Raw genomic sequence first — 26763 nt, forward strand, 5'->3', positions numbered from 1 at the left:
AGAAATTTTGTAAAATTATGTGATTGATTAGATGATTCAAGCATTAGTAAAATGTACAATTTAATAATAGCTAAAGCGTTGATGAAAGCGATAGGGTGTATGTCTCAGGAGGATCTGGCTTCGACTATGATCATTTGTGGGTAAAATTGGATCTTGGTTAAATCGACATATTTGTATGTTCAATATAACATTTTTAAATCAACAATTGATGGTTTAATTAAATCCTTCAACATTTTTTAATCTATGGTCGATATTCCAACGCAATAGTTATCAATTGTTTTGGCTGTCGTCCCGATTATAACCAAAAATCTCAATTTCAGATGGGTAGGTTCAACATGACGCATTTTAACTGGTAGTGTTTTAGTTCAGTTTTTTGACAGAGTAAGATCATATATAGTTTCGACTGTATTTGTTACCGTTCAATGCTCTTAAAATTATTAAAAACAGAATTAAATAAAATTCTCGTCCTAAATATTGTCTGTACATAATTTTCATTTATCAACATATCATGTTTGATAAGGACTTATCGATGCAATATAATAGGTGGCAAGAACGTATGCGTGTGCCAGACACTTCCGTTTACAAGCGTGACATAAGATAAGGACGATATTTTAAATTCTAAAAATACTAGTGTGAGTATCGGAGAAACCAACAGTATCAGATATGTAGTTTAAATCACAGTTCTAATATATTTTAATGTTCTCATGGGACGAGGGGCATTGAGCGTTAAGGAACACAGTGTACAGATGGAACGTTTATCAGACCGACGTTAGAATAAAACAAATAAAAAAAAACATTAAAAGAAATACGAAAACATAAATGTTTTCTTGGAAGTAAATTAATGTATCAACATAATATAATTATAAAGCAACGCTTTCTGCAAAGAAACGCAGGGCATGGATAAGCAATTTACATTAACTTCGAACTTTACGAAAAATGAGGTCCTCGAAAGTGACTGATTGTTTTGCTGTATTTTATTCTCAGCACGTCATAAGTTGTATCAAATAACCTATTCAACGCATTGTCGCCAAGAAAATTCGTCTAAAGTCGATCAAAATATTTCCGAATTTGCAAACGGCGCATTTCTGACTCATCGTATGGATGAACATCTAAGACAGTCATAGAACATTTGTGATTTTATACATGGCCAATCATGAATCAAAGATACATAGTACTGCCTATAAATTAAACTTAGCACAAGTGAAAAATTACACATAGCACAGTCAGCCAGCACACGTTAAAAACAAAAATAGAGTTCAGATCGCAGAACAACGCGTTTGGCAACAAAGCACCAATGCTGCGTTAGCGTTTTATTGTGTTTTTAGCCGTTTATTGTGTTTTGTCGAGCTAGCTAAACAAAATAGACTAAACAAAAACCATTACTTAGTTGTAAAAAAATCAACTATAGTTCAGATGTATCATGATTGAATAGTCTAAATCACGTATGGCCAACGCATGTCGAAAATCTAGCACCGCGTATATATTAATTTAACTACAAGGAAATGCCATTGTTCTCCCCTTTCCTTTTGACAGTGTTTTCTCTGCTGTTCAAGATAACACCAACGCGAGAAAAAGGGAGATATTAAATTAATGCATGACATCGAGTCGGGAAATCAATTACAATTGATTTAGTTTAAGGCGAGGAGTCAGTGAGCTGTCACGTTTAAATATTATTTTAAATCGCGTTTGAGATTATAGTAAAGTAGTAAAGGCCAATTAAATATTCAATAGTGTTTTGACGTGATTTCATATTCTAAGATAGTACAACGTGTTAATCATAAACTAGAAATTTGAATACTGGATACTTTTACACCATCGGGACCATATCAAGAATAGCATGAGGTAACTTTATATTTCTTTATTGGTCATCTTTAACTGTCACATACTAACGGGTTGCATTTGTGTGATCATTTTAAGTTCGCAGATATAGGGAATGCTTGAAGTATCGCAAGTACTTTCGGAAGCTGGAATTACATGATAAACGCTTTACCCACGTCGTATACACCGTATAATCGCTTGAATTCAAATTTTGAAAACCTAACCATAATCCTGTATTGACCTACAAAACGCTTTCAACAAGCGAAAGTTTTGATATCATGCAATGACAAAGAGAAAACAATGGAAAATCGCCCGCAGCGAAATCCTACTCTTGGGATGAACATTTTATCACATATTATGTGAATTACGATGCGGTATTAGTCTGCGTCCAATTGCGTCTGTATTTGTTTATCTCATAAAAGTAATTGGGAGCGGCATTTTTACAGAGGTACTTTCTAATAGATATAACTGCAGTTCATTGTTCTATCCGCAGCATTGATAGTACGAACTCCAACTAATCATAAGTAATACTTTATAGCTAATTTAAAAACATGCCTACAAATAAAATATTCAATGATTTAAATATGCGAGTAAATGTTCTGGTATTTAAATCCAATGTTATCAAGAAAATTTCATGTTCTACTGTTATATTAAATGTTGAATTCGTTTGTATTTTGATCCCACATTTTAGTTAATGTCAATGCGCCGTATTCTAAATTAATTACTTCTTATTTATTCGGGTTTGCCGATATCTTAACGCTACTTTTTTACGCAAAATTGGATCGCCAATTAGCCAGCAACAGCACTTTGGTTTGTAATTTATGTAATGTTAAACTAGTATCTGCAAATTGAACAAAACGGCCGAAATATTGGACCAGCCAATTTGTTAGTAACTGGACATATAGGATCATGCGATACAAATTGTCTGAATAATTTCCGGCCTAGCCTGATTCACTTCCAGGTATTTGTGTTTTTCCTTGTAAAATCTTTTTTTAACAAAGTAACAAAATTGTGGAAAACTTGCAAAGAGTTCATAACCAACAAATAGGGCAATTTTTCAAGTTTTTCATCTGTTTTATTTAACTCTACAATCGCGGGGGTATAAATTGTTATGGCTTCAAAATATATAAGGGTAAACGCTTTCATATCAATATATAGCCATGATGTTTATGAAATAAAGGAAGCGTATAAACAGGTTTTATTTGCCATATTCAAATCCAATAATTACTAAGTTATATAATTTCTTTTCCCACTGTAAATAGATTCTTATATAACTGAATATCATTCTTTGTCGTGTTATATTTAAAAACCATGAACAAATCTTTCATAATTGCAATCTGGAATAAAATTCACTAATTTCGACTTCCGAAACACATTCATTATGACAGAGGAAAATCAATCGCAAAATGGAACGTGAAATGACTTGGTAAAAAATAAACGAAATAGAAAATTAATTCAAAAAAAATACTGAATGAGTTTGTGAACCGTAGGCATGTAAATTATAGGGACAAAAATCATCTTTTATCATGTATGTGTTTCACGTAATAAGATCGTTTTCTTTGATTCAGTCCCGATTGAAAATAAACCAATGCTCGCTTTATCTGTGATTTGAAAGCATGCCATTAATCACAATACACAAGTTAAAATTGTTCAGGGCATGTAGCCGCCCATATCAAACGTCATATGGTTCGATTTTGGCGCGTAGTAAATAAATTACGTCAGCGTTTGTTATTTTCTCGGCCATATTGTTTTGATAAAAAGAATTATTCGATATAATATACAAATTATCGATTTCTCCTCTGTTTTAGACGGGCAACATCTAAGCTGTGATTATGGTAGTGATATTTGTGACATATATCTGTGAAACAAACACATTATGTTGATAATTAATCTGGTACCTGTCAAGCAGAATGATAGTGACCACGATGTATTGATCAACTGCATAATATGTTGACGATACTTGGAAATATAAACTATATATTAACTATATTTTACTTCCCAGTGGTATTCCAATTATAAGATTTATTATTGTTGATCCAAAACTAAACCTAAAATTGTAGCCAAATTCATGGATGTCGCGAAAATATTTAAAATAATAAACTATTATTTAATTCTACGCAAGAATGAAAATAAATATATCATTTAATGGTATTGATTATACAACGTTTCAGTAAATGACAGAAAATATTATTAACGATGTGATATTCTTAGAATTGAGCCCGGAATATATTTTTTTTATAAATAATGAGTTTTGACTTTGCCGTAGACGATTTCAATTTTTCAACTAATGCTCAAAATCCAATTTATGAAAAAGGTGTTTCATTAATCATGCTGTAAAGACCTTTGAAAATACCGGTCATGTGAAGACGCTATGAAAATTTTTCACGTAAATACATATAGGATGCACATTTCGTATAGTCATCGTTGCAAATTTTGGTTTACATAATGACAGTTGATTGTAATCACTTGTAGTTGCAGCGAATGAACCACAAACCAAAATAATTACCGAGCATTCGCAGTTTTTTATAGTATATATTAATTTATAAAATATTGTAATTGGGAAAGTAAAAATGAACCTGGAATTATCTGAAGTGAAATATGTGCGAGTAACTATCATATAACATTAAATTCATTACTATGTATCGTTTGAGCACGTATTAAAATGATTTTATGGGAATGAATAATTAAGTAAAAAAACGCACTAAACTTGAGCGATATTGAACTGGTCAACGATTGTGTAATAGAACCGCTTTGTCAGTTTTTTTTCAGTTCTGATTTTTAATATATGCTTTGACAATTTAGATAAGTTTTCTCTGAAGAACTCAAGCACACTAATATAAACCTTTTTATTTGGCCTTCGCCTCAAGTAAACAAGTTCCGGGTCTACAAGCGATCGATATACAACTCTAATACAGACTTATCGATCGAGTTTTACTACGATTGGCGCTGAGACCATTACGAGTTCGACATTATTGTGGTGTGCGCAATTCAAATTGTGAAATATTGCATGTATTGAAACTTGAAACGAAGTCCATCTAAAACTGACCACACCTTTGACATAGGAGTAGCAAAATTAGCATTTTAAAGTGCTGGGGCGAGTTATGTCAAGATCGCAAAAATATAAAATGTTTTTGGTAATACATACTATCATATGTTAGAAAGTAGCTCCTGCTGATAACAAGCCATTCCCGTCATTTCTGAAGCCATTCAGCCATTCCTTTCCCAGCTTAAGTTTCAACTTCTGAAACAAATACATCCCGAATAGAATAATGAATCATATAAACTTCATTTTTAGGATTCTTGCACTGATGATCTCGATTATTTTCGTCGCTGAGGTGGCATCGAAGCTTCCAACATATTCTCTATGTGAGCTGACCGGTCCGCGAATAATAACATCCGCAAGAGGGCATATCACTTCTCCAAATTTTCCAAACAATTACCCTCGGAATAAAAATTGCGAATGGCAAGTGATTTCACCAAAAGGAGCTGGCATTCAATTGCGTATTGCATATCTCAACAACAAGGAAGTGTTTGACAACGGACAAGGCGATTGGTAAGTAAATAACATATATTGTGATGGAATTTAAGAAGGTGTGTGACCACGCCCCTTTTTGAATATTGCAGGTCGAAATGAGAAATAAAACAACAACTAGTTTTTGGCACATCAACGGACAAATTTTTTACGATTGCTCCGCTTTGCGAAAAATCTAAGATTTTGACCGAGCAAATCACCTATTGAATAGCACATATACGAATATCAGTTCACTAATGATTCAATGCAAGTGCATTTGACACTGTATTTTCAACAGCGTGTTATAATGTCAGAGATAATCAATATCACTAACATGTTTGATAAATTCTTTGTTATATAACAGACCTTAACACGCTCCCAAAGTTTCTCTAATGTCCTACCTTATAAAACTTTTCTATTGACGTCAAAAAACGATAGAAGCGTGCTTACTCTGTAAAAATTATTCTATTTTTGAAGATATCAATGCCGTGTAATCAATTACATTTAACGGGAATGCGGCATACATATTGCATATTTTTATTTAAAGTTTAGAGCAGTTTAATTACTGACTGAAAGTTGTTTTTTATTTATTTATTTTTTTTTTGCTGGAATACAAATTCCAAAATATCATGACTCAAAGCAATTGTTTTTTAAAAGTAAAACGAACCGAACAGCGTATTTTGATGTGTCATTTCATTATATGCAAATTCAGGCCGTTTGCTGTCATGAACGATAACGAATAACATATATGGTTTGAAATAAAACAGGCAAGGATTGACTCAACACCCCTGTGCGCTGTGATCTTAACGAGCCTCTATGATAATGTTTTTACACTCGGAAAAAAATTGCAAAGAAGCAATTTAACTTCTATAATTGGTTCGATTTTAAACCTTATGTTACCTTAAAACTATAGCGCTTAAAAACGCAGCACTTTTTAAAAATTCGTTCAATTGCAAAAATGTGTTCGAGTTCACACTAAAGTGAGGATTTTGTGACACGTTGCACAAACTTGCATTTCAAGAGAGCCAAAAAAGTCTGTATATTAGGACCTCCGATTGTTTTTAAACATGTTTACGTTCGAGCGCATTCTAAATTCTATTTAAGCACTGCCCTATAATGGAATATTGTAAAAATGCTCACTTCTCTCTTGTAACCTCGAGATTTTATTTTATTTTTGTAATTGATGAAATCAACTTTTCAATAATCCATGGGAATATCGCTAGGTCTTGAGTAAATGATTTACAAAGTCGATTATTTCACTAAATATTTAGAATTGTTAAATCTGCCATTTGGCGAAAATTTACGATATGGAAATTTGGTAAATAATTCTTCTTTCGCCAGAAACGTTTTAGCGCAGAGAAAATTGGACCTAAATGTTTTTATCAGTAACTAAAAATTTATTAAAACCTTGACAACGTTCACGAAAAAGAGATGAACGAAATTATTCTGACGTCTGTTACTAGAGTTGATTTGACAGGAATATTCGGTATTTTATTCGGCTACTGCCATAATATGTGAGCAATACTGCAACGCCGCAGGTAGTCAAAAGCAATATTACTTTGAGTTCCTATCTAGCCTGAGCGATGTCGTCATTCGATATATCAAGCCCATATCCCCTTCAAACGAACCCGATTCCAAAGTTTAATAAAATACGATTACTCCACGAACGTACAGGAAATATTACTTATCTTACAAAACCAGGAAAAACCTCAACTCTTGCACACCAGTCAGCATTTCTTTGTATTTGCATTCATAGTTACGACAAACTTCGTATAGCATCAGGAAAAGTGGGAGATTCGTTCAAATACATTGATAACGACCAACTTTGCGCTAAGGAGGTTGAAGAACTGAGAAAAACAACTTTTGAAATACCGAACAATTCTGCTGATGAAAGTGTCATCGCAAAGATAACATTCGTGTCTGATTACGCCGATGAGAACCCAGGATTTTCTATTTTCTTTCAAGCAAGTAAGGTGTTGATTTGTTCTAGACTTGGAATTTGCCTAAAAAAGTTGGTATCATTGAAAGTATATATTGTTTGTGTATAAAATATCATACCTGCATTTTTGTTTACTAGTCTCAGGAGGGTTCATAATAAATTGGTGTTTTGAGAATATCAGAAATTTGACTTATTTTATTAAATATCTAAAGAGTATACAAAGAGCGATAAGATTTGTTATGCGAAAGTCGCTGACTTCAGGAAAGGCAAACCATTCTTTTACTTCGATGATTGAGTATTCGGCTTGAAACAATTAGCGTAGCCTATTCGACAAATTAAATGAGAAAATTTTTAAAACTGTCATATCAGGCTGTTAATGCCAGTTAATACCAGTTATAATACCAGTTAATGATCGTATCTCGTGACGTAAACACTTAGACAGAATGCAAAATCTAACTTGTCTAAAGTAGCAAGTTCGTTTCGATTGAAAATGACACAAAGATACCTGGGCATTTTCATTGAATGGCATTCGGGTATACTTTGTATATGACCTGCCATCAAGGATTCAGGCTGGGCTTCTAAAATTGAGATTAAAGAATTGCTTCTATCAAAAATGTTATATTTATTATTATACCTTTTCGAAATTTATCATTTTATGCATTTACTCAGCTTGTAACCAAACTCAAACATCGGAATCCGGAATTATAAAGTCGCCAAACTACCCAGAACAGTATCCGCCTAACGCTGAATGCTTCACGGAAATTCGAGCACCATTTGAAAACAAAATCGAAATAACTTTTGACAATTTTAAAGTTGAAGATCAAGTTGCTTGTACAGCAGATTACGTTACAATCAGCGAGGGACCTCCAGGTAATTTTTATTATTTTTTCACTGTTTTTCATTTCTGAAAATGCTATGAGATAAACTCGTCTACTTTATATACAACCTTATGTGCAAATAAACATTTTTAAGTATTAAATTTTAAGTATTAAATTAAAATTCGATTCCAGCCTAGGTTTAACGTAAATGACGCACAACAATCACCTCATTCCTGCATTCAATGGTGGTTATTCAAACGCATGAGTTGAGTCTCCATGTAACACCGATATCATCCATACCCCATTGCAATTATTGCTTTTTGCATAGAAAGTCATTATATGTCGGTTTTGCAGCATTCACTGTTATGATTTGTTGCAGTGGCAATTTTTCTTTGGCAAAGTTTCAAGTTCCTAATATGGAAATGTAAAAATGGCTGATTAGTATTACCGGAATTTTTGGCAGACAATCTCATAATCATATGACAGTTGTGTTTTGTTTGTCTCAATAGGTCAGTACGGTGGTCGTGCAACTACTTACTGCAAAAATAACATCGGTACTATAACAATCGATTCAAATATTGCAACGGTAAAATTTGTCTCAGACGCAAATTTTGAGCAGTCCGGATTTCATGCGACTTGGAAAGCAGGTACATTTTTGATTATCGTGTTTAAATTTATTTTTATTAAGTTTTAAGCTTCAGACTTGCCTATAATTTGTAGGTGGGAATATTTATACGCTGTTATACTAATAAGGGCTTGCTTGATCAGAAAGGATTCAGTATATACAGAGATATGGGCCAATACCATATAAGAACGTAATTGTGAAAACTTATAAAAGAACTCTTACTTAGTTATTTAGGAATATAAATAAGTTTAAAAACAATTTTGAAAAAATACCCCAGAAAGCAGAAGAAATATATGGTACATAAGTATTGATAGTCTTAGCTTTAGGAGACTTATTATATCGCTGTTACGTGAGTCAGTCACTTAGTCACATGTCTAGTAATACGTTTGTGGAGGATTTCAAATTCTCCGATAAATTCAGCTTCAGTCGTTTAGAGAATTCTTCTACCTCAAAACAAAAGCGTCTTAATTGTAGCAAATAAAATCAATATTTTCCTAGTGGCTCCAACGACTCCTGCGCCAACTACAACCACACCACAAGCTACAACATTACCCATGAAGAATTGCAGTTATACTAACGAGAGCATAGAGTGTCAAAGATGGGATTCGAACACACCACACAAGCCAAAATATCGACCAAATAATGATGACATAAATCACAATTATTGTCGCAATCCTGACAATGACAAAATGGGAGCTTGGTGCTACACAACTAATAAAAATATCAGATGGGGGTATTGCGATCTGGATAACTGTAAGTTGGTTTTTATTGATACAGCCTATATAACAAAATTAGCACATTTTAAAATTTTGACCAAGATTTAATCTCAATCAAAGTGCAGCTTCAGCAATAGTAAGTAGAAGGAACAAAGAGATCAAAATACAGTTCTAGTTTTGTTGTAGAAGAATATACAGAACAGAATTAAATAAGAAAAAGTATTTTGCCTTTTGCGCAATTGTTTTATTTTACATTTATGCAACATTTTAGCAAACGAAACATTTTTTCATGGTTTAATGTCATATATTTGGGATTACACTTACTAACAATGATGTCATTTCGAATCAGAAAAGTATTTCGAAAAGAAGAATGGGTTCAAATCTACCTAATTTCAAAAATTAGGTCATGTGTTCAGTTATCAGAATATCTAACACGTAACCTTACGTCACTATATAAGAAAGTTCAAAGGGCGATTTAAATATTTACAAACACAAGATTGCCATCAGAGTATATTCAGTTCAGTTGAGGTCGGGAACAATGATAAAAAATATGCAAAGTACGAAATAAATGACACTGACATAACGCCCTATTTCAATGATGACGAATTCAATATCCTTTGACACAGTTAATTGTACGAGAATGCATCATTCATGTTCTTATGATATACGTAAGTTTGTAAACTGTAACGTTACATACTTCAGCCTTTTTCAAGAAATTTTTACATTTTATAATATCATACATCTGAATTACATTAATCGGTTGGTATTTCCCATGTATGTTTTGCAAACTGACAAAAATAATGGTCTCAATTCGGTTCTTATGCAAATAAAGAATTATTTCTAACATTGAACTTACAGGCGTCCCTGCAACTACTACTATGAATCCAACTATTATTCAAGAAAGTACAGTTCCTATTGAAACAACAGAAGTTATCGAACTAGCAGAAACAACAACAAACGAAACTAATGGTGTCGGTATTATTGACGGTAAGTTTCTAAGTCTGATTAAAAAAACATCGCTGCAATGTAATAAAATTGTTGGGCGAAGGATAAAAGCAATACATACGATACAATGCGCACTTTGGTAAATATCTAACACAGTATGTGCTCTCGCCCTCTCCCCGTCGCTGTATATATACCGGCACCAATGAGGAATTGGTTTTATCAAAATAAAACCATATCAAATTGCGGTCGACAATTAGATTTACTGCTTGGGTCCAGGCACGAAGTTAAATGGCAACTGACCCATTTATCTAGTATTTGTTGGCAATCGAGTCGTTTGTGTTACAGGTACAAATGCGATTCCGGAAAAACAGGTGGGAGATGAAGATGGATCTGGCCTGCATTGGTAGGTGTACATTTTTCCTTGGTTTTCATTTGATGCATTGCTTTTTTATAGCTATTGGTTTTGTAAGCATGTGTTTGTCAAATGTAAAATGATATACATAACTTAATTACAATCATGTGTAACATAATCAAGGAGTGAAAATTTCAATTATCGCTGTTGTAGTTGGCGTTGAATTTTGCATGCTAGATTCTTTTTGTCTGAAATAAACATGTAAACCATTTTCATGCGACGCAAGACTGATTTCATTTTGTAACTGGGGAGTTTAAATATTTAATAAAATCCTTCTTTATTTTATTTATAGGGCAATATTTGTTGTCATACCGATAGTGTTGATCGTATTGGTCATTGTCATAATTTTCATCCTGAAGCGACGACAAAAACGAAAGTCTGGAATGACAATAAGTGGACCGAATGCAGATGATACCGTTGCGTTCAGTCACCAGTTAGATCGAGATGATATGACGGAAAGGGTGAGCGTTTTATTATGCAATTTACGTCAACTTTTTATCCGAAGAATTTGAATTTCTTACTGGGTCCAGTGATTTCAGTTATTTTGCCTAATAACCAATTTACTCACTTTTCATGCCAAACTGTTTGGAAAGGTTTTTTCATCGATCGTTTTCGATCATATTATGTGTATTATCAAATCTGCAACAAATAATTATTAGAACTGATTCGACGACTTCCTTATTTGGATGTGCGAAAAACGTGACATGCGTCATAAGAGTTACTTTCAATGGAAGCAAAGTCCACCTCAGAATGTGATTAATCTAAGATATATTTTGCATCGCCGCAAAAAATTCCACTTCCATAAACTTTTGCAAACTTATTTTTGCAGACCTTAGCAAAACTGTCTGCATTAATGATGAATTTTGTTTTTGTGTGATGAAACCAATAAAATATCACAATGATATTCAAATCATACGACCTCACATATTTATCAACATGTTATTGCTGATCTAACGCCCTTCGACTATATCAATTAGAATTATTTTTAAGAAACTTTAATTTATTTAGACTAGAATTTTCCTACATATGAGTTTGCTATCTCGTGGTAAAAAAGTGCAAACTGTTAATCTGTGAACCGCTAAACAAGCGAATGTATATCAATCTATTCTAAACTTGAATTCGAAATGATGATTTTTTTATGCCCTCTCCCAAGAATTTTACTATTCATACTTTTGTTACAGCCAAGGGAAAACACATACGTGGAAATTCCATTCTTGGGCGAAATACATCCACAAGAAAGTTCTTCCAGGCGTGATGGTGAGTTTTATAAAAGTTAAAGCAAACATCAATTCCATGCAATACAATACCCCATGCAATTAAGATCAAAACTGATAAATCATACTTTATCCTAATGCTTTTGTTTGTTTGACTTAATCTAAAAACATTTGGTTTTGGGTTAATGTTATCTGGCACGGGCAAAAGCAACTTTTTAGGTTTGATGTTTCACGCCATATTATCAACTTCTATCAGTTGTGAAATATAGACATATGCTCTTAATATCTTCATAACAGCTTACTCTTAAATTTGTAATTTATTTTCTAATTAGAGTTAGTTAGCTACTTCAACTTGGATTGGATTTAAATAATAAAAAAAGTAAATAATTACTTCACAGAACCTGATGCTACTTGCGAAAAGAATTTTGTACTATTAAACAACAGAGGAAGTGTGTAAGTATTGGGAGTTTTAAAATAATAAAATTTTGAATAGCATATACTTTTTATATCAATAATTATTGATTACAAAACTATGACAATTTTCCAAATTCAACAGACACGGGTGGAAATACTGAAAACTGAATAGATTTTTTAAATTCCATTATGCAAGTGCCGAGCTGGAGTAATTTAAAGCTTGCTAAGCTATTCGAAATAGGAGTAGTACGGTGCATACCTGAATATATCTTAAAATTAAATTCTTCAATCTTGCTAACTTTTAACACAATTAGATGTTTAAATATTTTTGAATAATGTGATAATATTATTGTTTTCTTTCCATATTAGAAATTCTACTACATCAAGTAATGATTCAATTGCAATTGCGAAAGAAGCTGCCCAAAGAAATTTCTCAGCAATAAATCGTGGCGCAAGTACCTCGGATGCAAATCCGTACTCTGTTGCTGATGATGTGGAAAGTGGTACGAGAGGTAAAGAATTTGTCCTTCAGCAGGGTTTTGGCTATGGTGAAAGAATTACAAGCAGTCTAAATCTTAGTACTTTTTTTTTGGAAGTGCTACAATTGCTGTTACAGAAACAAAATATATTCACTCAACAGTATTCCGTAATATATAAATATATATCATTACAGAATAAAGTTTGGTAGTCCTTGAGACGTGTAAAATGATTTCAATTATACCACCTCTCTGATCTACCTATTTCTGGTGATTAATTGGTTTATTTGAATTGTATTATTTCAGCGCTTCCAGTATCTGAACAGAAAGAAAACGTATATCACTCAATTTTGCCAGGACAAGAAAACAATACAGGTAATAAATAATGGCTAATAATATGGTAATTTAGTGAATATCAGGTTTAGGCAATGTTACACATACTCGACAAATATTTATGACTATAATACTAGACTATGAATTTGAAAAGCTTTCAATGTATTAGTGAATGTAATATGTTATATTTTACCAAAAATATTCCGCATTTGAACTATATCATTTCCAATCGTGACATTCAAATATTATTTTACCGAAGGAAAATCTAGCGGAAGCTCATTCAGTCGAACTCCACTACCACCGACTCCATTTGAAAGAGCGAACAGCAAAGAAATGCAAAGGGACCAAGATTCAGAAAATAAGAAAGGAAAGGGTTGGAAACTCAACTTCACTGTTAAGAAAAACGAACCTGTTAAACCTGAAGGATTTGCAAATCCGTCATATCGTGAAAAAGATGCCCCCCAGCAAGTTTTTGACAGCGCGGATGAAAATCCTTTCGATACAGATGGTATGTAAAGCATAGAGTAATAGGTACCTGGTGACCCAAAAAAGAAACGAACCCAGTCCATTTGGAACATATTGTATGGGTTCCGTTTTTTTTTTTTTCCGTCGCCCTGTATTTGTTTATCATAACATTATATAATACCCATTGTTAAACATAGACAGCTTTAGCATTCTACGTTGCATTTTCTTCAAAATAAATGTTCTTGAACTTTTTTTGTACATCCATCACGGTAAAAAGTATACCATTGTCATATATATCTAACTTTCCAGACGAAACTACAACAAGAACTCCTCCAGTTATGCCAAGAAAGAAACGATCAACGATTGAATCACATGAAGACGAGAGCAATGTATACAATGCACCTTCTGTGATACCTGCACCGCCAGTTTACGAAACCACCAAGGATCTAAATGTGGCTACTTCCACATCACGTGGAATCGAATCTCCATACATGATGCCAAAATCGGCTTCTTCAAGTATATATTTCTTTTTAATAAGATCAGATTCATATTCTTTATGATAATCCAATTTTTATAGTGTTTTATGAAAATGTAAATCGGTACTATCTAGCATTCTGGAAAGGGAAAAAATTATCATTTTCTAGATAGTTTTGTGAAGAACGTATTTTCGCATATTACTCTCTGTGCTTAAGGTCATGACATTTGTCGCAAAAGAGAACTTGATTTTTTTTACTATATTACCTTTTCTCGTTGATGTGACTTCATTTCAGAAATACTCTTTATCGTTATTGATTAGTATGGCTTATATATGAATTACCAACTCACATAAACATATGTTATCCATAAAAAAATTTGAATTCTAATTTTTTAGGTAAAACTCCCACGACTACTGATATAGTTTGCATATCACCTGATGTGATTGATGATGATGAACAAAGAAAAGGTAAGAAACCATCAGTGCGGTTCTGGATTCTAAAAGAATATTCTCTCACCATCTATGCCTCGCCAAATGGCGACTAACTTTGTTCTCTTCTGAACAGTAGTTATTTACCTTCTGTCAATTTCTTCAATTACTCTCAGCAATTTCATGGTATCATGAAAATTTTTTCCTTTTTCCAGTTATTGACAGTGGATTTTCACTTTATTCATCCCCGAATCCAACGTCTCCGGTTTTTGATATGCCAGAGAACTTCATTTATGATCAGCCTTCCAGACCAGCGGCAACTTCAATTTCTAGCAAATCTGACAGTGATGCCAGCGGAACAGGTGAAGTATCACAAGCCAGTTCCACAAAAAGTGGAAGAGATAGTGGCAATGCATCCATGCTAGCCATTGAGTCAATTGGACAGGAACACAGCCACGGTGAATATTGCGTTATGAATAGCGTTCCACGCAGAAAAAAACAATGGACTTCCGAAAGCAGCGACAAGCCTGCTGATGAAGTATCAGAAAACAGACTCTCGCAAATGTACCTTAGCATGAAAGGCATCAAAGGCAATAGGAGAGAAAGTGAGACAACTTCGAAGCATAATAAGAAGCAGAAGACCAAGCCGCGCAAAAGTGTATGATAGGTGAGCGACTGCGTATTGGATGGACTGATTTATTCGCGTTAGCATAACGCCGAAAAAAATCAAAGCATACAACCGCTTTCCTAACTTGTAAATACGTACATTTTTGTTCAGACTGCCAGTTCTTAATTGTGTTTGAATGTAATAGGCCGAAAGGAAAGACCACATCGTACCCTTTATTCGTAATCAATGCTTGATACTTTACAAATACAGTTCAAAGCCTTTTTATTTTTACTTCAAACGTTTTGAGAATTTATTTTCAAGGAAATAATATCGCACTACGCTGTCATTGACTTAATTAATTCCACCATATTATGATTTATGAAATATGTATCGTCATTAAACAATCCAAACATAGCTACACGACATATTAGATAAACAACATCACTGTCAGTAAAACGCAAAACCGTGATAAGTTCATTTCATCGAGAAATTCTGCAAGAAATTTGTAGTTTCAATAGGGTAAAAAAGAATGATTCTTTTCATTACCTTATTACATATTATAAACCCGTTATTCCTCATTATGCCAGAAGTCCTTAACTAACTAAATAACTGGTGTAGCCTACTTGGTGATGTGTTCTATGAGCAGCGGTATAATTAGAATTCCAGAGCAAAGTATGCATCAAGTAGCAATAAGTCAACATGCCATGTGAATCATTTTTTCAAAATAATTATCTTCTTTGTGCTTTTTATCAATTTTTAAGTGTTTCATTATATTCAACTGATTTCAAAAATAAAACAAAATTACAGAAATGATTGTTTGATTTTTACCAAGACATACAAAATCTGTTTCTATTCTATGCCTCTCAAAATACAGCGGTTTCTCAATGTGCAATCTAAGACTAAAACGTAAGTATAGATCACATTTACGAGTGTCTGCTGTCCTGCAATCTCTATTTCATATTTTACATTATGTTTGGGTTTGATGACCAAGCGGTTAGATGGTGTTGCAAATATTAGAGACATAATACCATAACTTAAATTAGGGGAAGAGATCAAGCGGAGATCAATGAAAAACTCTGGTAATCTCTAATTTAAAACCGTTCTATGGTTAAAAAAACTACAATTTAATTGTTATGTTCAGTCTTGTACAATGTTATAAAACACATACTTTATCTCTTGAGTATTCATAAAATTTTGTGGAATGGCCAAGATTACTAAGATACATAGTTCTGACTTTATTGAAAGTTCTGTCGTAAAAGAACCTGACTTTTCTGATTTGTAACTCTTTTAACACTCATCACCATCCAAAACTTTTTATCAAAATTTTGTACAAATATTGCGTCTTAAGTATTGTAAATCTTTTTTATCTTTTTGAAACTCGTAAAATCATAGTTTTCAATATTAGTTTCACCTTCAGAACTCCTTCCACGGCTGAGTTGATTCTCCAAAACGGCTGGAGTTCATATGTTGGAAAAAGGAGTCGTTGGAATCGTTCCACCGCGGGTAAAGGCAGAAAAGACCAGTTTTAGTAGACTCGACGATTGCCTTTTTATCACATTCAGGGGTTATTCAGAAACTTTTTCACACTTTCTAGCATGAGCGTAAAATTCATGAGTAAATCTGTACTTTGATTCCTCGTCCATAAGAGTATTTACGACTTTGCATAAAGCTAAGTCATCGGTATTGAATAAAGGGACTACTGAAAGTATTTTCGTAATGTTATATAATCGACCTTCATTCTCCTCTGAATCCGGACAAAATATCTGATTTTTTCGAGTTAATATGTATAAGGTTCCGCCAAACCTGGACCAAAGTTACGGGAGTGTATGAAAGGACTGGTAATACTTAAATACTGTAAATACTCAGATAATATCCGAAGCAATGTAAAACTATCAATGCCTTGTGCTTTACGGGTAGTTTTTCATTTGCCTATTCATCCCTAAATAGTATTTTTAAATTGTGTCTGTAGTTTTAAGATTGCGTTTGTAGTTTATCAAAGTGAATAATAGGACCATACCTGAGCATGGGATGGTACCATAACCTTGGTTACCTTGATTTTTGAAGCACCTTCTCACACGTCTTACCATATAAGTAAATGCAAATCTATTGATACAATGAACAATGTGATGAGAAAAGCGTGGTAGAAGACTAAAAATTAAATTGATTTCGGATTGAGTCTAATCACAATTGTCTCAAAACAAAAACGATTACTGGTTTGAACCAGACAATTCGTACCTCCTGAAAAGCAGACTCAGTTTGACAAAATGAAAAGAGATTCTGCCTGATCACACAATCCTTGCTAGAAACCCAAGATAATGCCAAACAAGCAAACAATCTTTTTTTTCTTGATTTCGAACTTCCCTCAACAAACTAAATTCATAGATAAAAGAATGCTTTCGTGTGAATAAACGTTCAAAATCAAGCTTTTCATAACTTATCTAAAAGTCTCATAAAAGTCTTGAGTTATGAATTTCGCTAAGTTATTAAAAAAAAATTCTACATTGTACAATGCTTTATTGAATATCCAAATTATATAAACCGTTTCATATCCACCTTTGAAAATTAATTTTCGACCAATTATTTTTCCCATTTATTATTCCCATGACTTGTTGACACGTATGATCGGAAAACCTGTTTTAAATTCGCGCAATTCGGCGAACCCCAAACCCTGACAACAAATAAATCCACAGAGCTGACATGTGACTGGGTCCAGGAGTACTACAACTGTTTGACGCAATGTGATTGAGCTATTGACGTCATATCACTAGGAGAATAAGTCGTTTCAGGTACCAATATTGTAATCATATATTATTGCCATTAATGTCTTAGTTTTTGGAGCTTTGTAAGCAGTTTCTACGTCAAAGGGAAACTGTTAATATGATAGTTTCCTGTTTACTAGACAATCTGAGCCTATTCTGTTTCTTTCAAAAATATGTGTTCATCTGAATAGGAAACCATGAATTTGTTCATGGATCTTATAAAAAATCCATAGTCAAAAGTTCATAGTCTCATTTCGCAGTCTCACTTTCATAGTCAGCTACTTTCTAAATCAATTGAGTTTGGGCAATTGGAGAATATGTAACTTGTATAATACAGTGAAGATGCGAAGTTGGTTACATGATACCACTTCAAGACTGTATTTTGAGGTGAGGCAAAAATGTCTGTCAATCGTGCAGGTAAAATGAAGTCAAAGTGAAAAAATAAACTGTTATATCTGTTGTAAATTACTGAATAATTAAAAACAGGTAAATTTAATATAGTAGCACATTTATTTGGGGATTTTCTAATCATTTAACGCTTGGTCGTCGACTCATTGTATACAAGCTTTCGCATAATGAATGTCAGATTGCCAAATTCTCAATTCAACATTATCGTCTCTTAGACTCGGATACCTCATGCGGTCTAGAATACTGGTGATATTTTATATGCCATGGATAAGGATACATAATGAATAAACGCCTTCGTTTCTCTGTGATATTGCAGCAGAAGGAAAGTTATTATTATAAGAAATATGTTATCTCCTACTATTGTACTGCTGTTTGGTCTATATACATCATCGTCTTGTAATTTTGGGCCAAGAGATTATGGTCTTTGTTCCCAAGTTTATCAAATGTACGAATATTGCTCTGGACAAAGTAATGATGAAACTACAACCGTCGTAATAGGAAGGAGGGGAAAAGCTGGGCCACGCGGACCGCCTGGAATATCTGGAAGTCCTGGAGTCGTAGATGTTGCTTCAATAGACACAAAAATATCGGAGGAGTTTGCAGGTGAAATATAGGTTACATTTTTGTCATTATCTGTCAATTTTAATTGATTACAAATTGATGAAATATTCCGAGATATGTGGAAAAGTCATAATTCTTGGCAATGCTGATATATCGAACTTTAAATAAATTTAAATAAAGAAAAACCGATCCAAGTTTTATTTTTTTTTAAAGTTCGCAAAATATATTTGTGTTCAAATGATCATTTAAGTTTAAAAATTGCCTATTTTGCCTTCTAAACATTAGAAGACAAGCCCCAACGTCAGTGATAAGACGTTAAAAATATCTATTCGATTTTATTCGTTGATTTCCACAATACACAGTACACAATCTTGTAACTTTTATCTAAACTAGCTTTTCATTGAAAGATAATTAACGCTATATACACTCGATCATCAAACAACAAAATCATATAGAAGACGTGATCTCGTGATTCACGTTATAAACAGAAACTTATTTAATACAGGTAATTATGTACGTCGTACGGATGGAAACTTATATATAATTGATTATTCCCATTTGTGTTCAAATATCCTGAGGAAATAAATTTTAATTTGATAATAACTGGGCGAAACGGCGCTCTCGGTGAAGGATTTTATTCCCAATGAACTAGAAAACGTTTCTATTCAACCTATCTTGGGTGAACCTAACTGACTTCACTTTTTTAACTTGGAAATTGAATAAGTTTTTAAAACATCAAGCTGTAAATAATACACACATCACTTTTCAAAATCAAAAGCATGACTGACATGATTCTCGTGCGAGCAAAACTGTCTTTATTAAATTTACATTAAATACAAATTTTTCATTTGTGTCCAAGGTGCCAAATGGGTTATCCTATACTGGCTTTACAATTTGCGCACTTTTCCGGATTGCAATACATTTCTTTCAGCTGCGAGAATACATTATAATATCATTCCTTATCGTGTAAATTTGACTTGTAAGTAGTTGCGCATTATCGACTCTGTTTACAATTATTTCGACTCCGGGAGATATTGTGCTGAAGGTATGCGTTTGACTCGGTACGAACTTCGACAAAAAAAAAAGTTTTATCACACATAAATTTATATCGGTATTGATAATATTTATTGTCTTAAGCTATTTCAAAGACGAATGGATGGTTCAGTTGATTTTTTTCGGAAATACAATGACTATGTCTATGGATTTGGTGCAAAGCATGGAGAATATTGGCTTGGTAAGTTGCTGAAATACAACCGACATTTCCTGATGAACGATCATATTGACCAAGTCTTGCCTGTTGATAACAATCAAACTTCGAACGGTTTTTGTATTGGCGGATTTATTGATGGTTCACGCGGTGTCATTGGTAACTGTATCTGACATTGAAAATTTAGATGTCACTGCGAAGGAGCATTCGATTATTCTATTAAGCAATTGAAACGGAGTTTTATAATAAGAAATCCAATAAGACAAAAGAATTTGATTTAAATTACTGACGATCCACAGTCAGAAATTACAACATTTAGTATAGAAAAAACTCCGACGCCACATCGCTGCAGTAAATGTGTATATTTACGTTCATAATATTGTATCATGTTGAAACTGTTGTGTATATATTTAAAGGACTAAAAATACTTCATCTACTAACTTCATCTCGGGAGTATGAGTTACGAATCGACTTAGAAGACTGGGATGGGAACAAAAAATTTTCCAAATATTCGTAAGTTTATCATTCACAATTATGAAACGTTACCTAATTATTAGATGCCTTAAACATTATGCAGTTGCCCCAGTACAACAACAGCGCGTACATTATATGAAATGGTATCTTTTACGAACAGATTTGACACCCACAAACTAAAGTCAGTCAAGTTCATTTGTATAATAAATTTTCAGATTAGGAATAATCAATATTTTAATCTTTATCAGATCTTTCAAAATCGGAAATGCAGCTTCTGGTTATCAACTGACGATTGGGGGATACTCAGGCAACGCAGGAGATTCTCTGAATGATGGCAATGGCAGATCATTCAGCACAAAAGACAATGATTCCGACAACAGCTCGGGCAGTAGCTGTGCTACCGTCTATAAAGGCGCCTGGTGGTATAATAGATGTCATCAAGCCAATCTAAACGGATTTTACTTTGTAGGAGGAACACACAAATCATTCGCAGATGGCATCGAATGGAATTCATGGAAAGGATATTATTACTCACTTAAGTTCACCGAGATGAAAATCAGAGCATTATAACTTACTGACGTTACTGTATATACATATCTACTAATTTATTATTATTAAAATAATAAAAACTTCATAAATGATTCATTATGGAGCCTTGAAAGGTGTATACAAAAATTCGATTCTGCCTGAACAACTTGAGATAGAAATCAAAGTGATAGAGTGTGATAATATCCATGGAGTATTCATTACATTGACTTTAACAAAGCCCGGTAGTGCGGGCCGTCAATATGTAGGCCTATCTAAAAAAACAGACTGACGAGAAAACTTCGGCACAACTGCAAATGATTTTTCCGTATACGCCATAGCTTGTGCATAATGTTACCTTTTATATTGTAATAAAACTAATTACCGCAGCATGTGTGAACTTTGTTCAAAAAGCGTTAGTAATTGTTTTCCTTTTATGACTTATGTCGCACTTTAGCTCTGTCAAAGCTTGTCATTGATTTGTTGAGAGCAATGGAGACCAGGATCTTTACAATCCGATATGCAATGCAGCCTACCTAGCTTACTGCTTGCTCTATACGTAATTTGGACATACTATTTTAATTTGAGACAACAATCTATATATGTGTATAAATAGTACTCAAATAATACTCAATTTTTCCAAAACAGAAATAGCCATTCGTTGGAATCATTTTCTCCCGTGTGGCTGCTGGTTAATTCATGATCATCAACCTGAATAGACAACCATTTCAGAATGAGTGATACCAGATGTAAGAATATAGTTATGTACAACATATTTAGAAGAAAAAAAAACATAGTTGAAATTGAAAGAAATCGCAAAATATTCGAAAGCCCTAAATACTTACCAGTCAATCTTTGGCCATTTCACACTGTCGACACCTATATAGTCTATTGTGAGGTTAATTTGATCCAAACGTGATATATCAATGACCAATTAGTTCTTTCAATGGCGTGAATGTACATTTAATCATAGCGACAATGTATCAAATGGCGCCACGGAGCTAGGGATTTGTTCAAAAAGAATTGATTTAAAACAGGTGGTTTAAATCAAGTTTGCTCTGCCTGTTTCGTTTAAAATAGCTGTATTGTTTTGTTTTTTTATATTAAATAGGTTGAAACTAATACAAGATAAAAAGATGTAAAAACTTGCCAAGCGCTTCTTATTCGCAATAAACCATTCACCAAGCCACAAATGTCGATGACGTTGCCCATACATGCCTTCCCAAGCTGTAACGTAATGCGTCAGCGAACGTCGTTGGCGGAGGAAGACGCAATCGATAAGCTATTACGTGATCCACCCTGCGACGGCGAGGAATCCAGTAATTCTCTTCCACATTGTCACATCTCTAATGTGCATCGCACTGTACTGCCACTGACTTAATTAATTTCCCATCCCATCCCATAGCAATTATCCTGTATCATCCCATGGGATTCCCATTGAAATAAAATTCAATGAGAGTTGTTGAATTTAGGTTTAGCGTCCACTAAACTGGACTACATGTAAGAAGAGACATGCAAAACAACAAAATTTACGGAATTTGGTAATTTTATTATTCATAAATATTATACATGTGGCCATCAGCCCCTTCGCGAAGTATATTGTTAATGCTGAATATAAATTGCCATTTATAACTAACAAGAGAGCTATGCTCAAATATATAGACACGACATCCATATCGAAATTTTTTACCGTCATTTCACGGAAATCGTGCGATTTTTGTGTCCCACGTGTCCTATGAGAAATACAAATGTGTGCTGTCCCATCCCATCCCATGGGACGCTTCTCATGGACAAGCCTGCAAATATAGCTATATGGCATATTATATGGCAACTGATCCTATCCTGTTGGATCATTCTATCGTATTGCGATCGTATCGTTGTACTGTGATCGTAAGCTGAAAATAAATACATTGCCTCGTTAAAGTGTCTGACAGATTGGGGAATTAGTGCAGGTGCAACAGTTGCCGTTAGCCGTCGTCTGACGACAGAGGAAATGTCCTCCTACCAGTAAACAAATAGGTCGAAAAAATACTTTCTAGGCTATAGAATGATTCGGGTGTCTCAAAAATGTCGTGTCCCACTAGTTCCAATATCCCACTTGTCCCACGTGTCCCACTAGTTCCAATATCCTACTTGTCCCACATGTTCCACGTGTACCACTTGCCCCACATATCCCACTTTTCCCGCGTGTACCACTTGTCCTACTTGTTCCACTTGTCTTACGTGTCCCTCTTGTCTCACTTGTTTCCACTTATTCTCTCATATAAATTTCTATCAATATAATCGGAGATATTTGTTATCGATCAATTTGAGATTTGTCCAGATCAAACATTTTTAATGATAGCCTTTATTGTCTCATTCGGAGGATATCGATATTCAGGCACCCTGGCGTAATTCATCAAATTCCAATTTTATAATCTTTCAAGATCACAACAATATTAATTTAAAAATCTAGTTAAAAATATATTTCAAGCGTTGTACGTAGTTTGAAACAGTGGTCGGCAACCATCGGGAAGCAGTGCAATATCATACCGTTAGAGGCAATATATATGACCATGATATTTGCTTATCTTAAATTTGAACACGGTATGATGAAATGATATGAGTCTACGCAAAATAATAGTCAACATATAAAAATTTTCGTTGAATCAATATCGAACCTTAAAATTCGCCTGCGTTATACAGTTGAGTTGGAATTTCAAGTTAATTAAAAAAAGTGTTTTTGAAGGGCGGTGCGCAAATAAATTAAGATTCAAACTGGCCCGCTGATTGCTGACGCCTAGTTTAAAATAATCGATCGTTACATTACTTTCTGGAACCAGCTTCAATCCCGTATACTCATCAACGACGTGTGTATTACCCAATAAAAACTCGACCTGAGATAGCAATGCAGTACTAACAATTCTACATCGGAAACAGTAACAAAAATTTTAATTCACCTAACAGCAAGAAAGATTAAAAAAGTGCAAACCGCTCACATCTACGAAAAATCCGAATCGCTGAATTATATTCCACATGACGAATTTTTCAGACGTATTTCCTCGGTACTTTTTACAAATATTTCGCGATTTTTATAATGCGATTCTACTTTCTCGATGTTGGAATCATCCGGATTGAACGTGTAACCACGTTCCCACGTGGGACATGTGTTACACGTGGGAAACGTGGGACATGAGGGACACGTGGGAAAAGTGGGACACGACATTTTTGAGACACAGGAATGATTCATTTCATTGTCTTATTATATCCCAGTTATTCATTATTTTGCCAGAAGTCCACAACTAAATAATTAACTAGTGTACTTGGTGACATGATCTTTAAGCAGCGATATAATTTGAATTCGAGAACAATGCATCAAGCAGCAATAAGTCAACACGCCATGTAAATCATTTTTCAAAATAATCATTTTCATTGTGATTTTTATCAATTTTTGATTGTTTTATTATCTTCAATTGATTTAAAAAAGAAAACAAAATTACAAAAAGGATTGTTCGATTTTTGCTAAGATATACAAAATCTGTTCCTGATGTACCAAAATACAGCGATTTCTCAATGTACAATCTAAGACTCAAATGTAAACGTAGATCACATTTACGAGTGTCTGCTGTCCTGCAACCTCTGTTGCATATTTAACTCTATGTTTGGGTTTGATGGCCAAGTGGTTATATGGCGTTGCAAATAATAGAGACATAATACTACAACTTAAATCAGGGAAAGAGATCAAGCGGAGATCAAAAGATCAATGAAAAACTGTGGTAATTCCTATTTTGAAACCGTTCTCTATAGGTGGGAAAACTACACTGTCTTGTACAACATTAATATAATATAAAGCAGATATTAATATACAGCATATACTTTATCGCTGATTATTCACAAAATTTTGTAGTCAGAATCACTAAGATACATAGTTCTGACTTTTAAAGTTTTGTAGTAGTGTAGTAGGCTACACTTTTCTGTTTTGTAACTCTTTTTAACACTTACCACCAGCCAAAACTTTTTATCCAAATTTTGTACAAATATTGCGTTTTAAGAATTGTAAATCTTTTTCAGCTTTTTGAAACTCGTGAAAATATAATTATCGACATTAGTTTTACATTTAGAATTCCCTCCACGGCTGAGTTGATTTTCAGAACAACTGGAGTTCGTATTTTGGAAAAAGAAGTCGTTGAAATCGGTCCACCACGGGTAAAGGCAGAAGAGACCAGTATTAGGAGAGTCGATGGCATCATTCTCCAAAAATATTGTTGTGCCTTTTCATCACATTCTAGGGTTATTCGAAAACTGTTTTACACTTTCTATCGTGAGCGTAAAATTCATGAGTAAATCTGTACTTTGGTTCCACTTCTGAAATAGTCTTTATGAGTTTGCACAAAGCTAAATCATCGAAATTGAAAAATCGATTTTTTGCTCAAAGTAATACTGAAAGTATTTTCGTGATGTTATATAATCGACCTTCATTCTCCCCAAGATCTAAAAAAGACGAAAAAATATATAGATTTGCTCAAGATGATATATATGTATAAAATTCCATCAAACCTGGTCCAACGTTGCGTGAGTGTATAAAAAGACTGGTAATACTCATGTAATGTAAATACTCAGATATTATTCGAAACAATATAAAACTATGGATGCCTTAATTGTATACACTATGGGTAAACAAAAATTTAATTTTTTTTCCGTTTCCTTATTCGCCCCTAAAGAGTGTTTTTAAAATTGTGTCTATAGTTTCAAGATTTCGTTTGTAGTTCAAAGTCAAAGCCACTACGTTTTCAAAAGCATTTTTGGATACAATTTCAATACAGTAAGCAATATAAGTAACTTGTATTCGAAAAATATATAACTAGCATAGAAATATTGATATTGAAGAGTAAAAGCCTATAAAATTGTTTCAACACATTAATAAATGCAAATCGTGTGATGAAATCAATAATGTGATGTGAATGGCGTGGTAAAAGACTTGAAATGCATATGATTTTGTATTGAGTAAAGTCACAATCGTCTTAAGACAAAAATGATTCTTGATTTGAACCTGACAATTCGTACAAGTAGACTCAGTTTGACAAAAATTAAAATAGATTTTGTCTGATCACACAATACCTAGATAGCAACCCAAAATAATGCGAAAAAGCAAACAATTCATTTCTAGCTTTCAAACTCCATTCAATATATCCATTTATATATATTTATAATAAATTAGGAATGCGCGCGAAAGTTCAATATAAATTATAAGGTAATTTACACCATTACAAAAATTAACATAGATAGAAGAATACTTTTGGGTGAATAAACGTTCATAATCAGACTTTCTATAACTTACCCAAAATTTTCATAACAGTCTTGAGTTATAAATTTCGCTAATTTACTAAAAAACGAATTCTACATTGTTCGATACTTTATTGAATATCCAACCTATATATACCGTTTCATATCCACCTTTGGAAATTAATTTTTGATCAATTATTTTTCTCATTTATGGTTCCCAGGACTTGTTGCCACGTACGGTATGTTCGAAAATCTTGTTTTAAAATGGCACCACCAACAAACCCTGAGAACAAAAATACACAAAGCGTTTGATAGCCTCGCATTAATACTATACTACAACTGTTTGACGCAATATGCTTGAGCTATTGAC

At 33.6% G+C, this 26763-nt stretch overlaps 2 protein-coding genes across 2 annotated transcripts; both read left to right on the forward strand.

Moving 5' to 3' along the window:
- Positions 1 to 1630: 1630 nt before the first annotated feature.
- LOC120331122 (uncharacterized) lies at positions 1631 to 16024 on the forward strand. Its single transcript, XM_039398159.2, has 17 exons — positions 1631 to 1842; positions 5114 to 5371; positions 7086 to 7297; positions 7938 to 8138; positions 8596 to 8733; positions 9210 to 9464; positions 10286 to 10414; positions 10718 to 10775; positions 11077 to 11245; positions 11966 to 12041; positions 12397 to 12451; positions 12782 to 12924; positions 13195 to 13263; positions 13481 to 13729; positions 13996 to 14202; positions 14558 to 14629; positions 14806 to 16024. Exons 1-17 carry the CDS (start codon positions 1838 to 1840, stop codon positions 15252 to 15254), a joined length of 2745 nt encoding a protein of 914 aa, XP_039254093.2. The 5' UTR covers positions 1631 to 1837; the 3' UTR covers positions 15255 to 16024.
- Positions 16025 to 18497: 2473 nt separating this feature from the next.
- On the forward strand, positions 18498 to 21513 carry LOC120331777 (ficolin-2-like). The gene is made up of 4 exons (XM_039398924.2): positions 18498 to 18967; positions 20063 to 20159; positions 20549 to 20645; positions 20855 to 21513. Exons 2-4 carry the CDS (start codon positions 20078 to 20080, stop codon positions 21174 to 21176), a joined length of 501 nt encoding a protein of 166 aa, XP_039254858.2. The 5' UTR covers positions 18498 to 18967; positions 20063 to 20077; the 3' UTR covers positions 21177 to 21513.
- Positions 21514 to 26763: the final 5250 nt, after the last annotated feature.

This window comes from Styela clava, chromosome 6 (genome assembly GCF_964204865.1).
Source record: "Styela clava chromosome 6, kaStyClav1.hap1.2, whole genome shotgun sequence".
In the NCBI taxonomy this organism is placed as follows: domain Eukaryota; kingdom Metazoa; phylum Chordata; class Ascidiacea; order Stolidobranchia; family Styelidae; genus Styela; species Styela clava.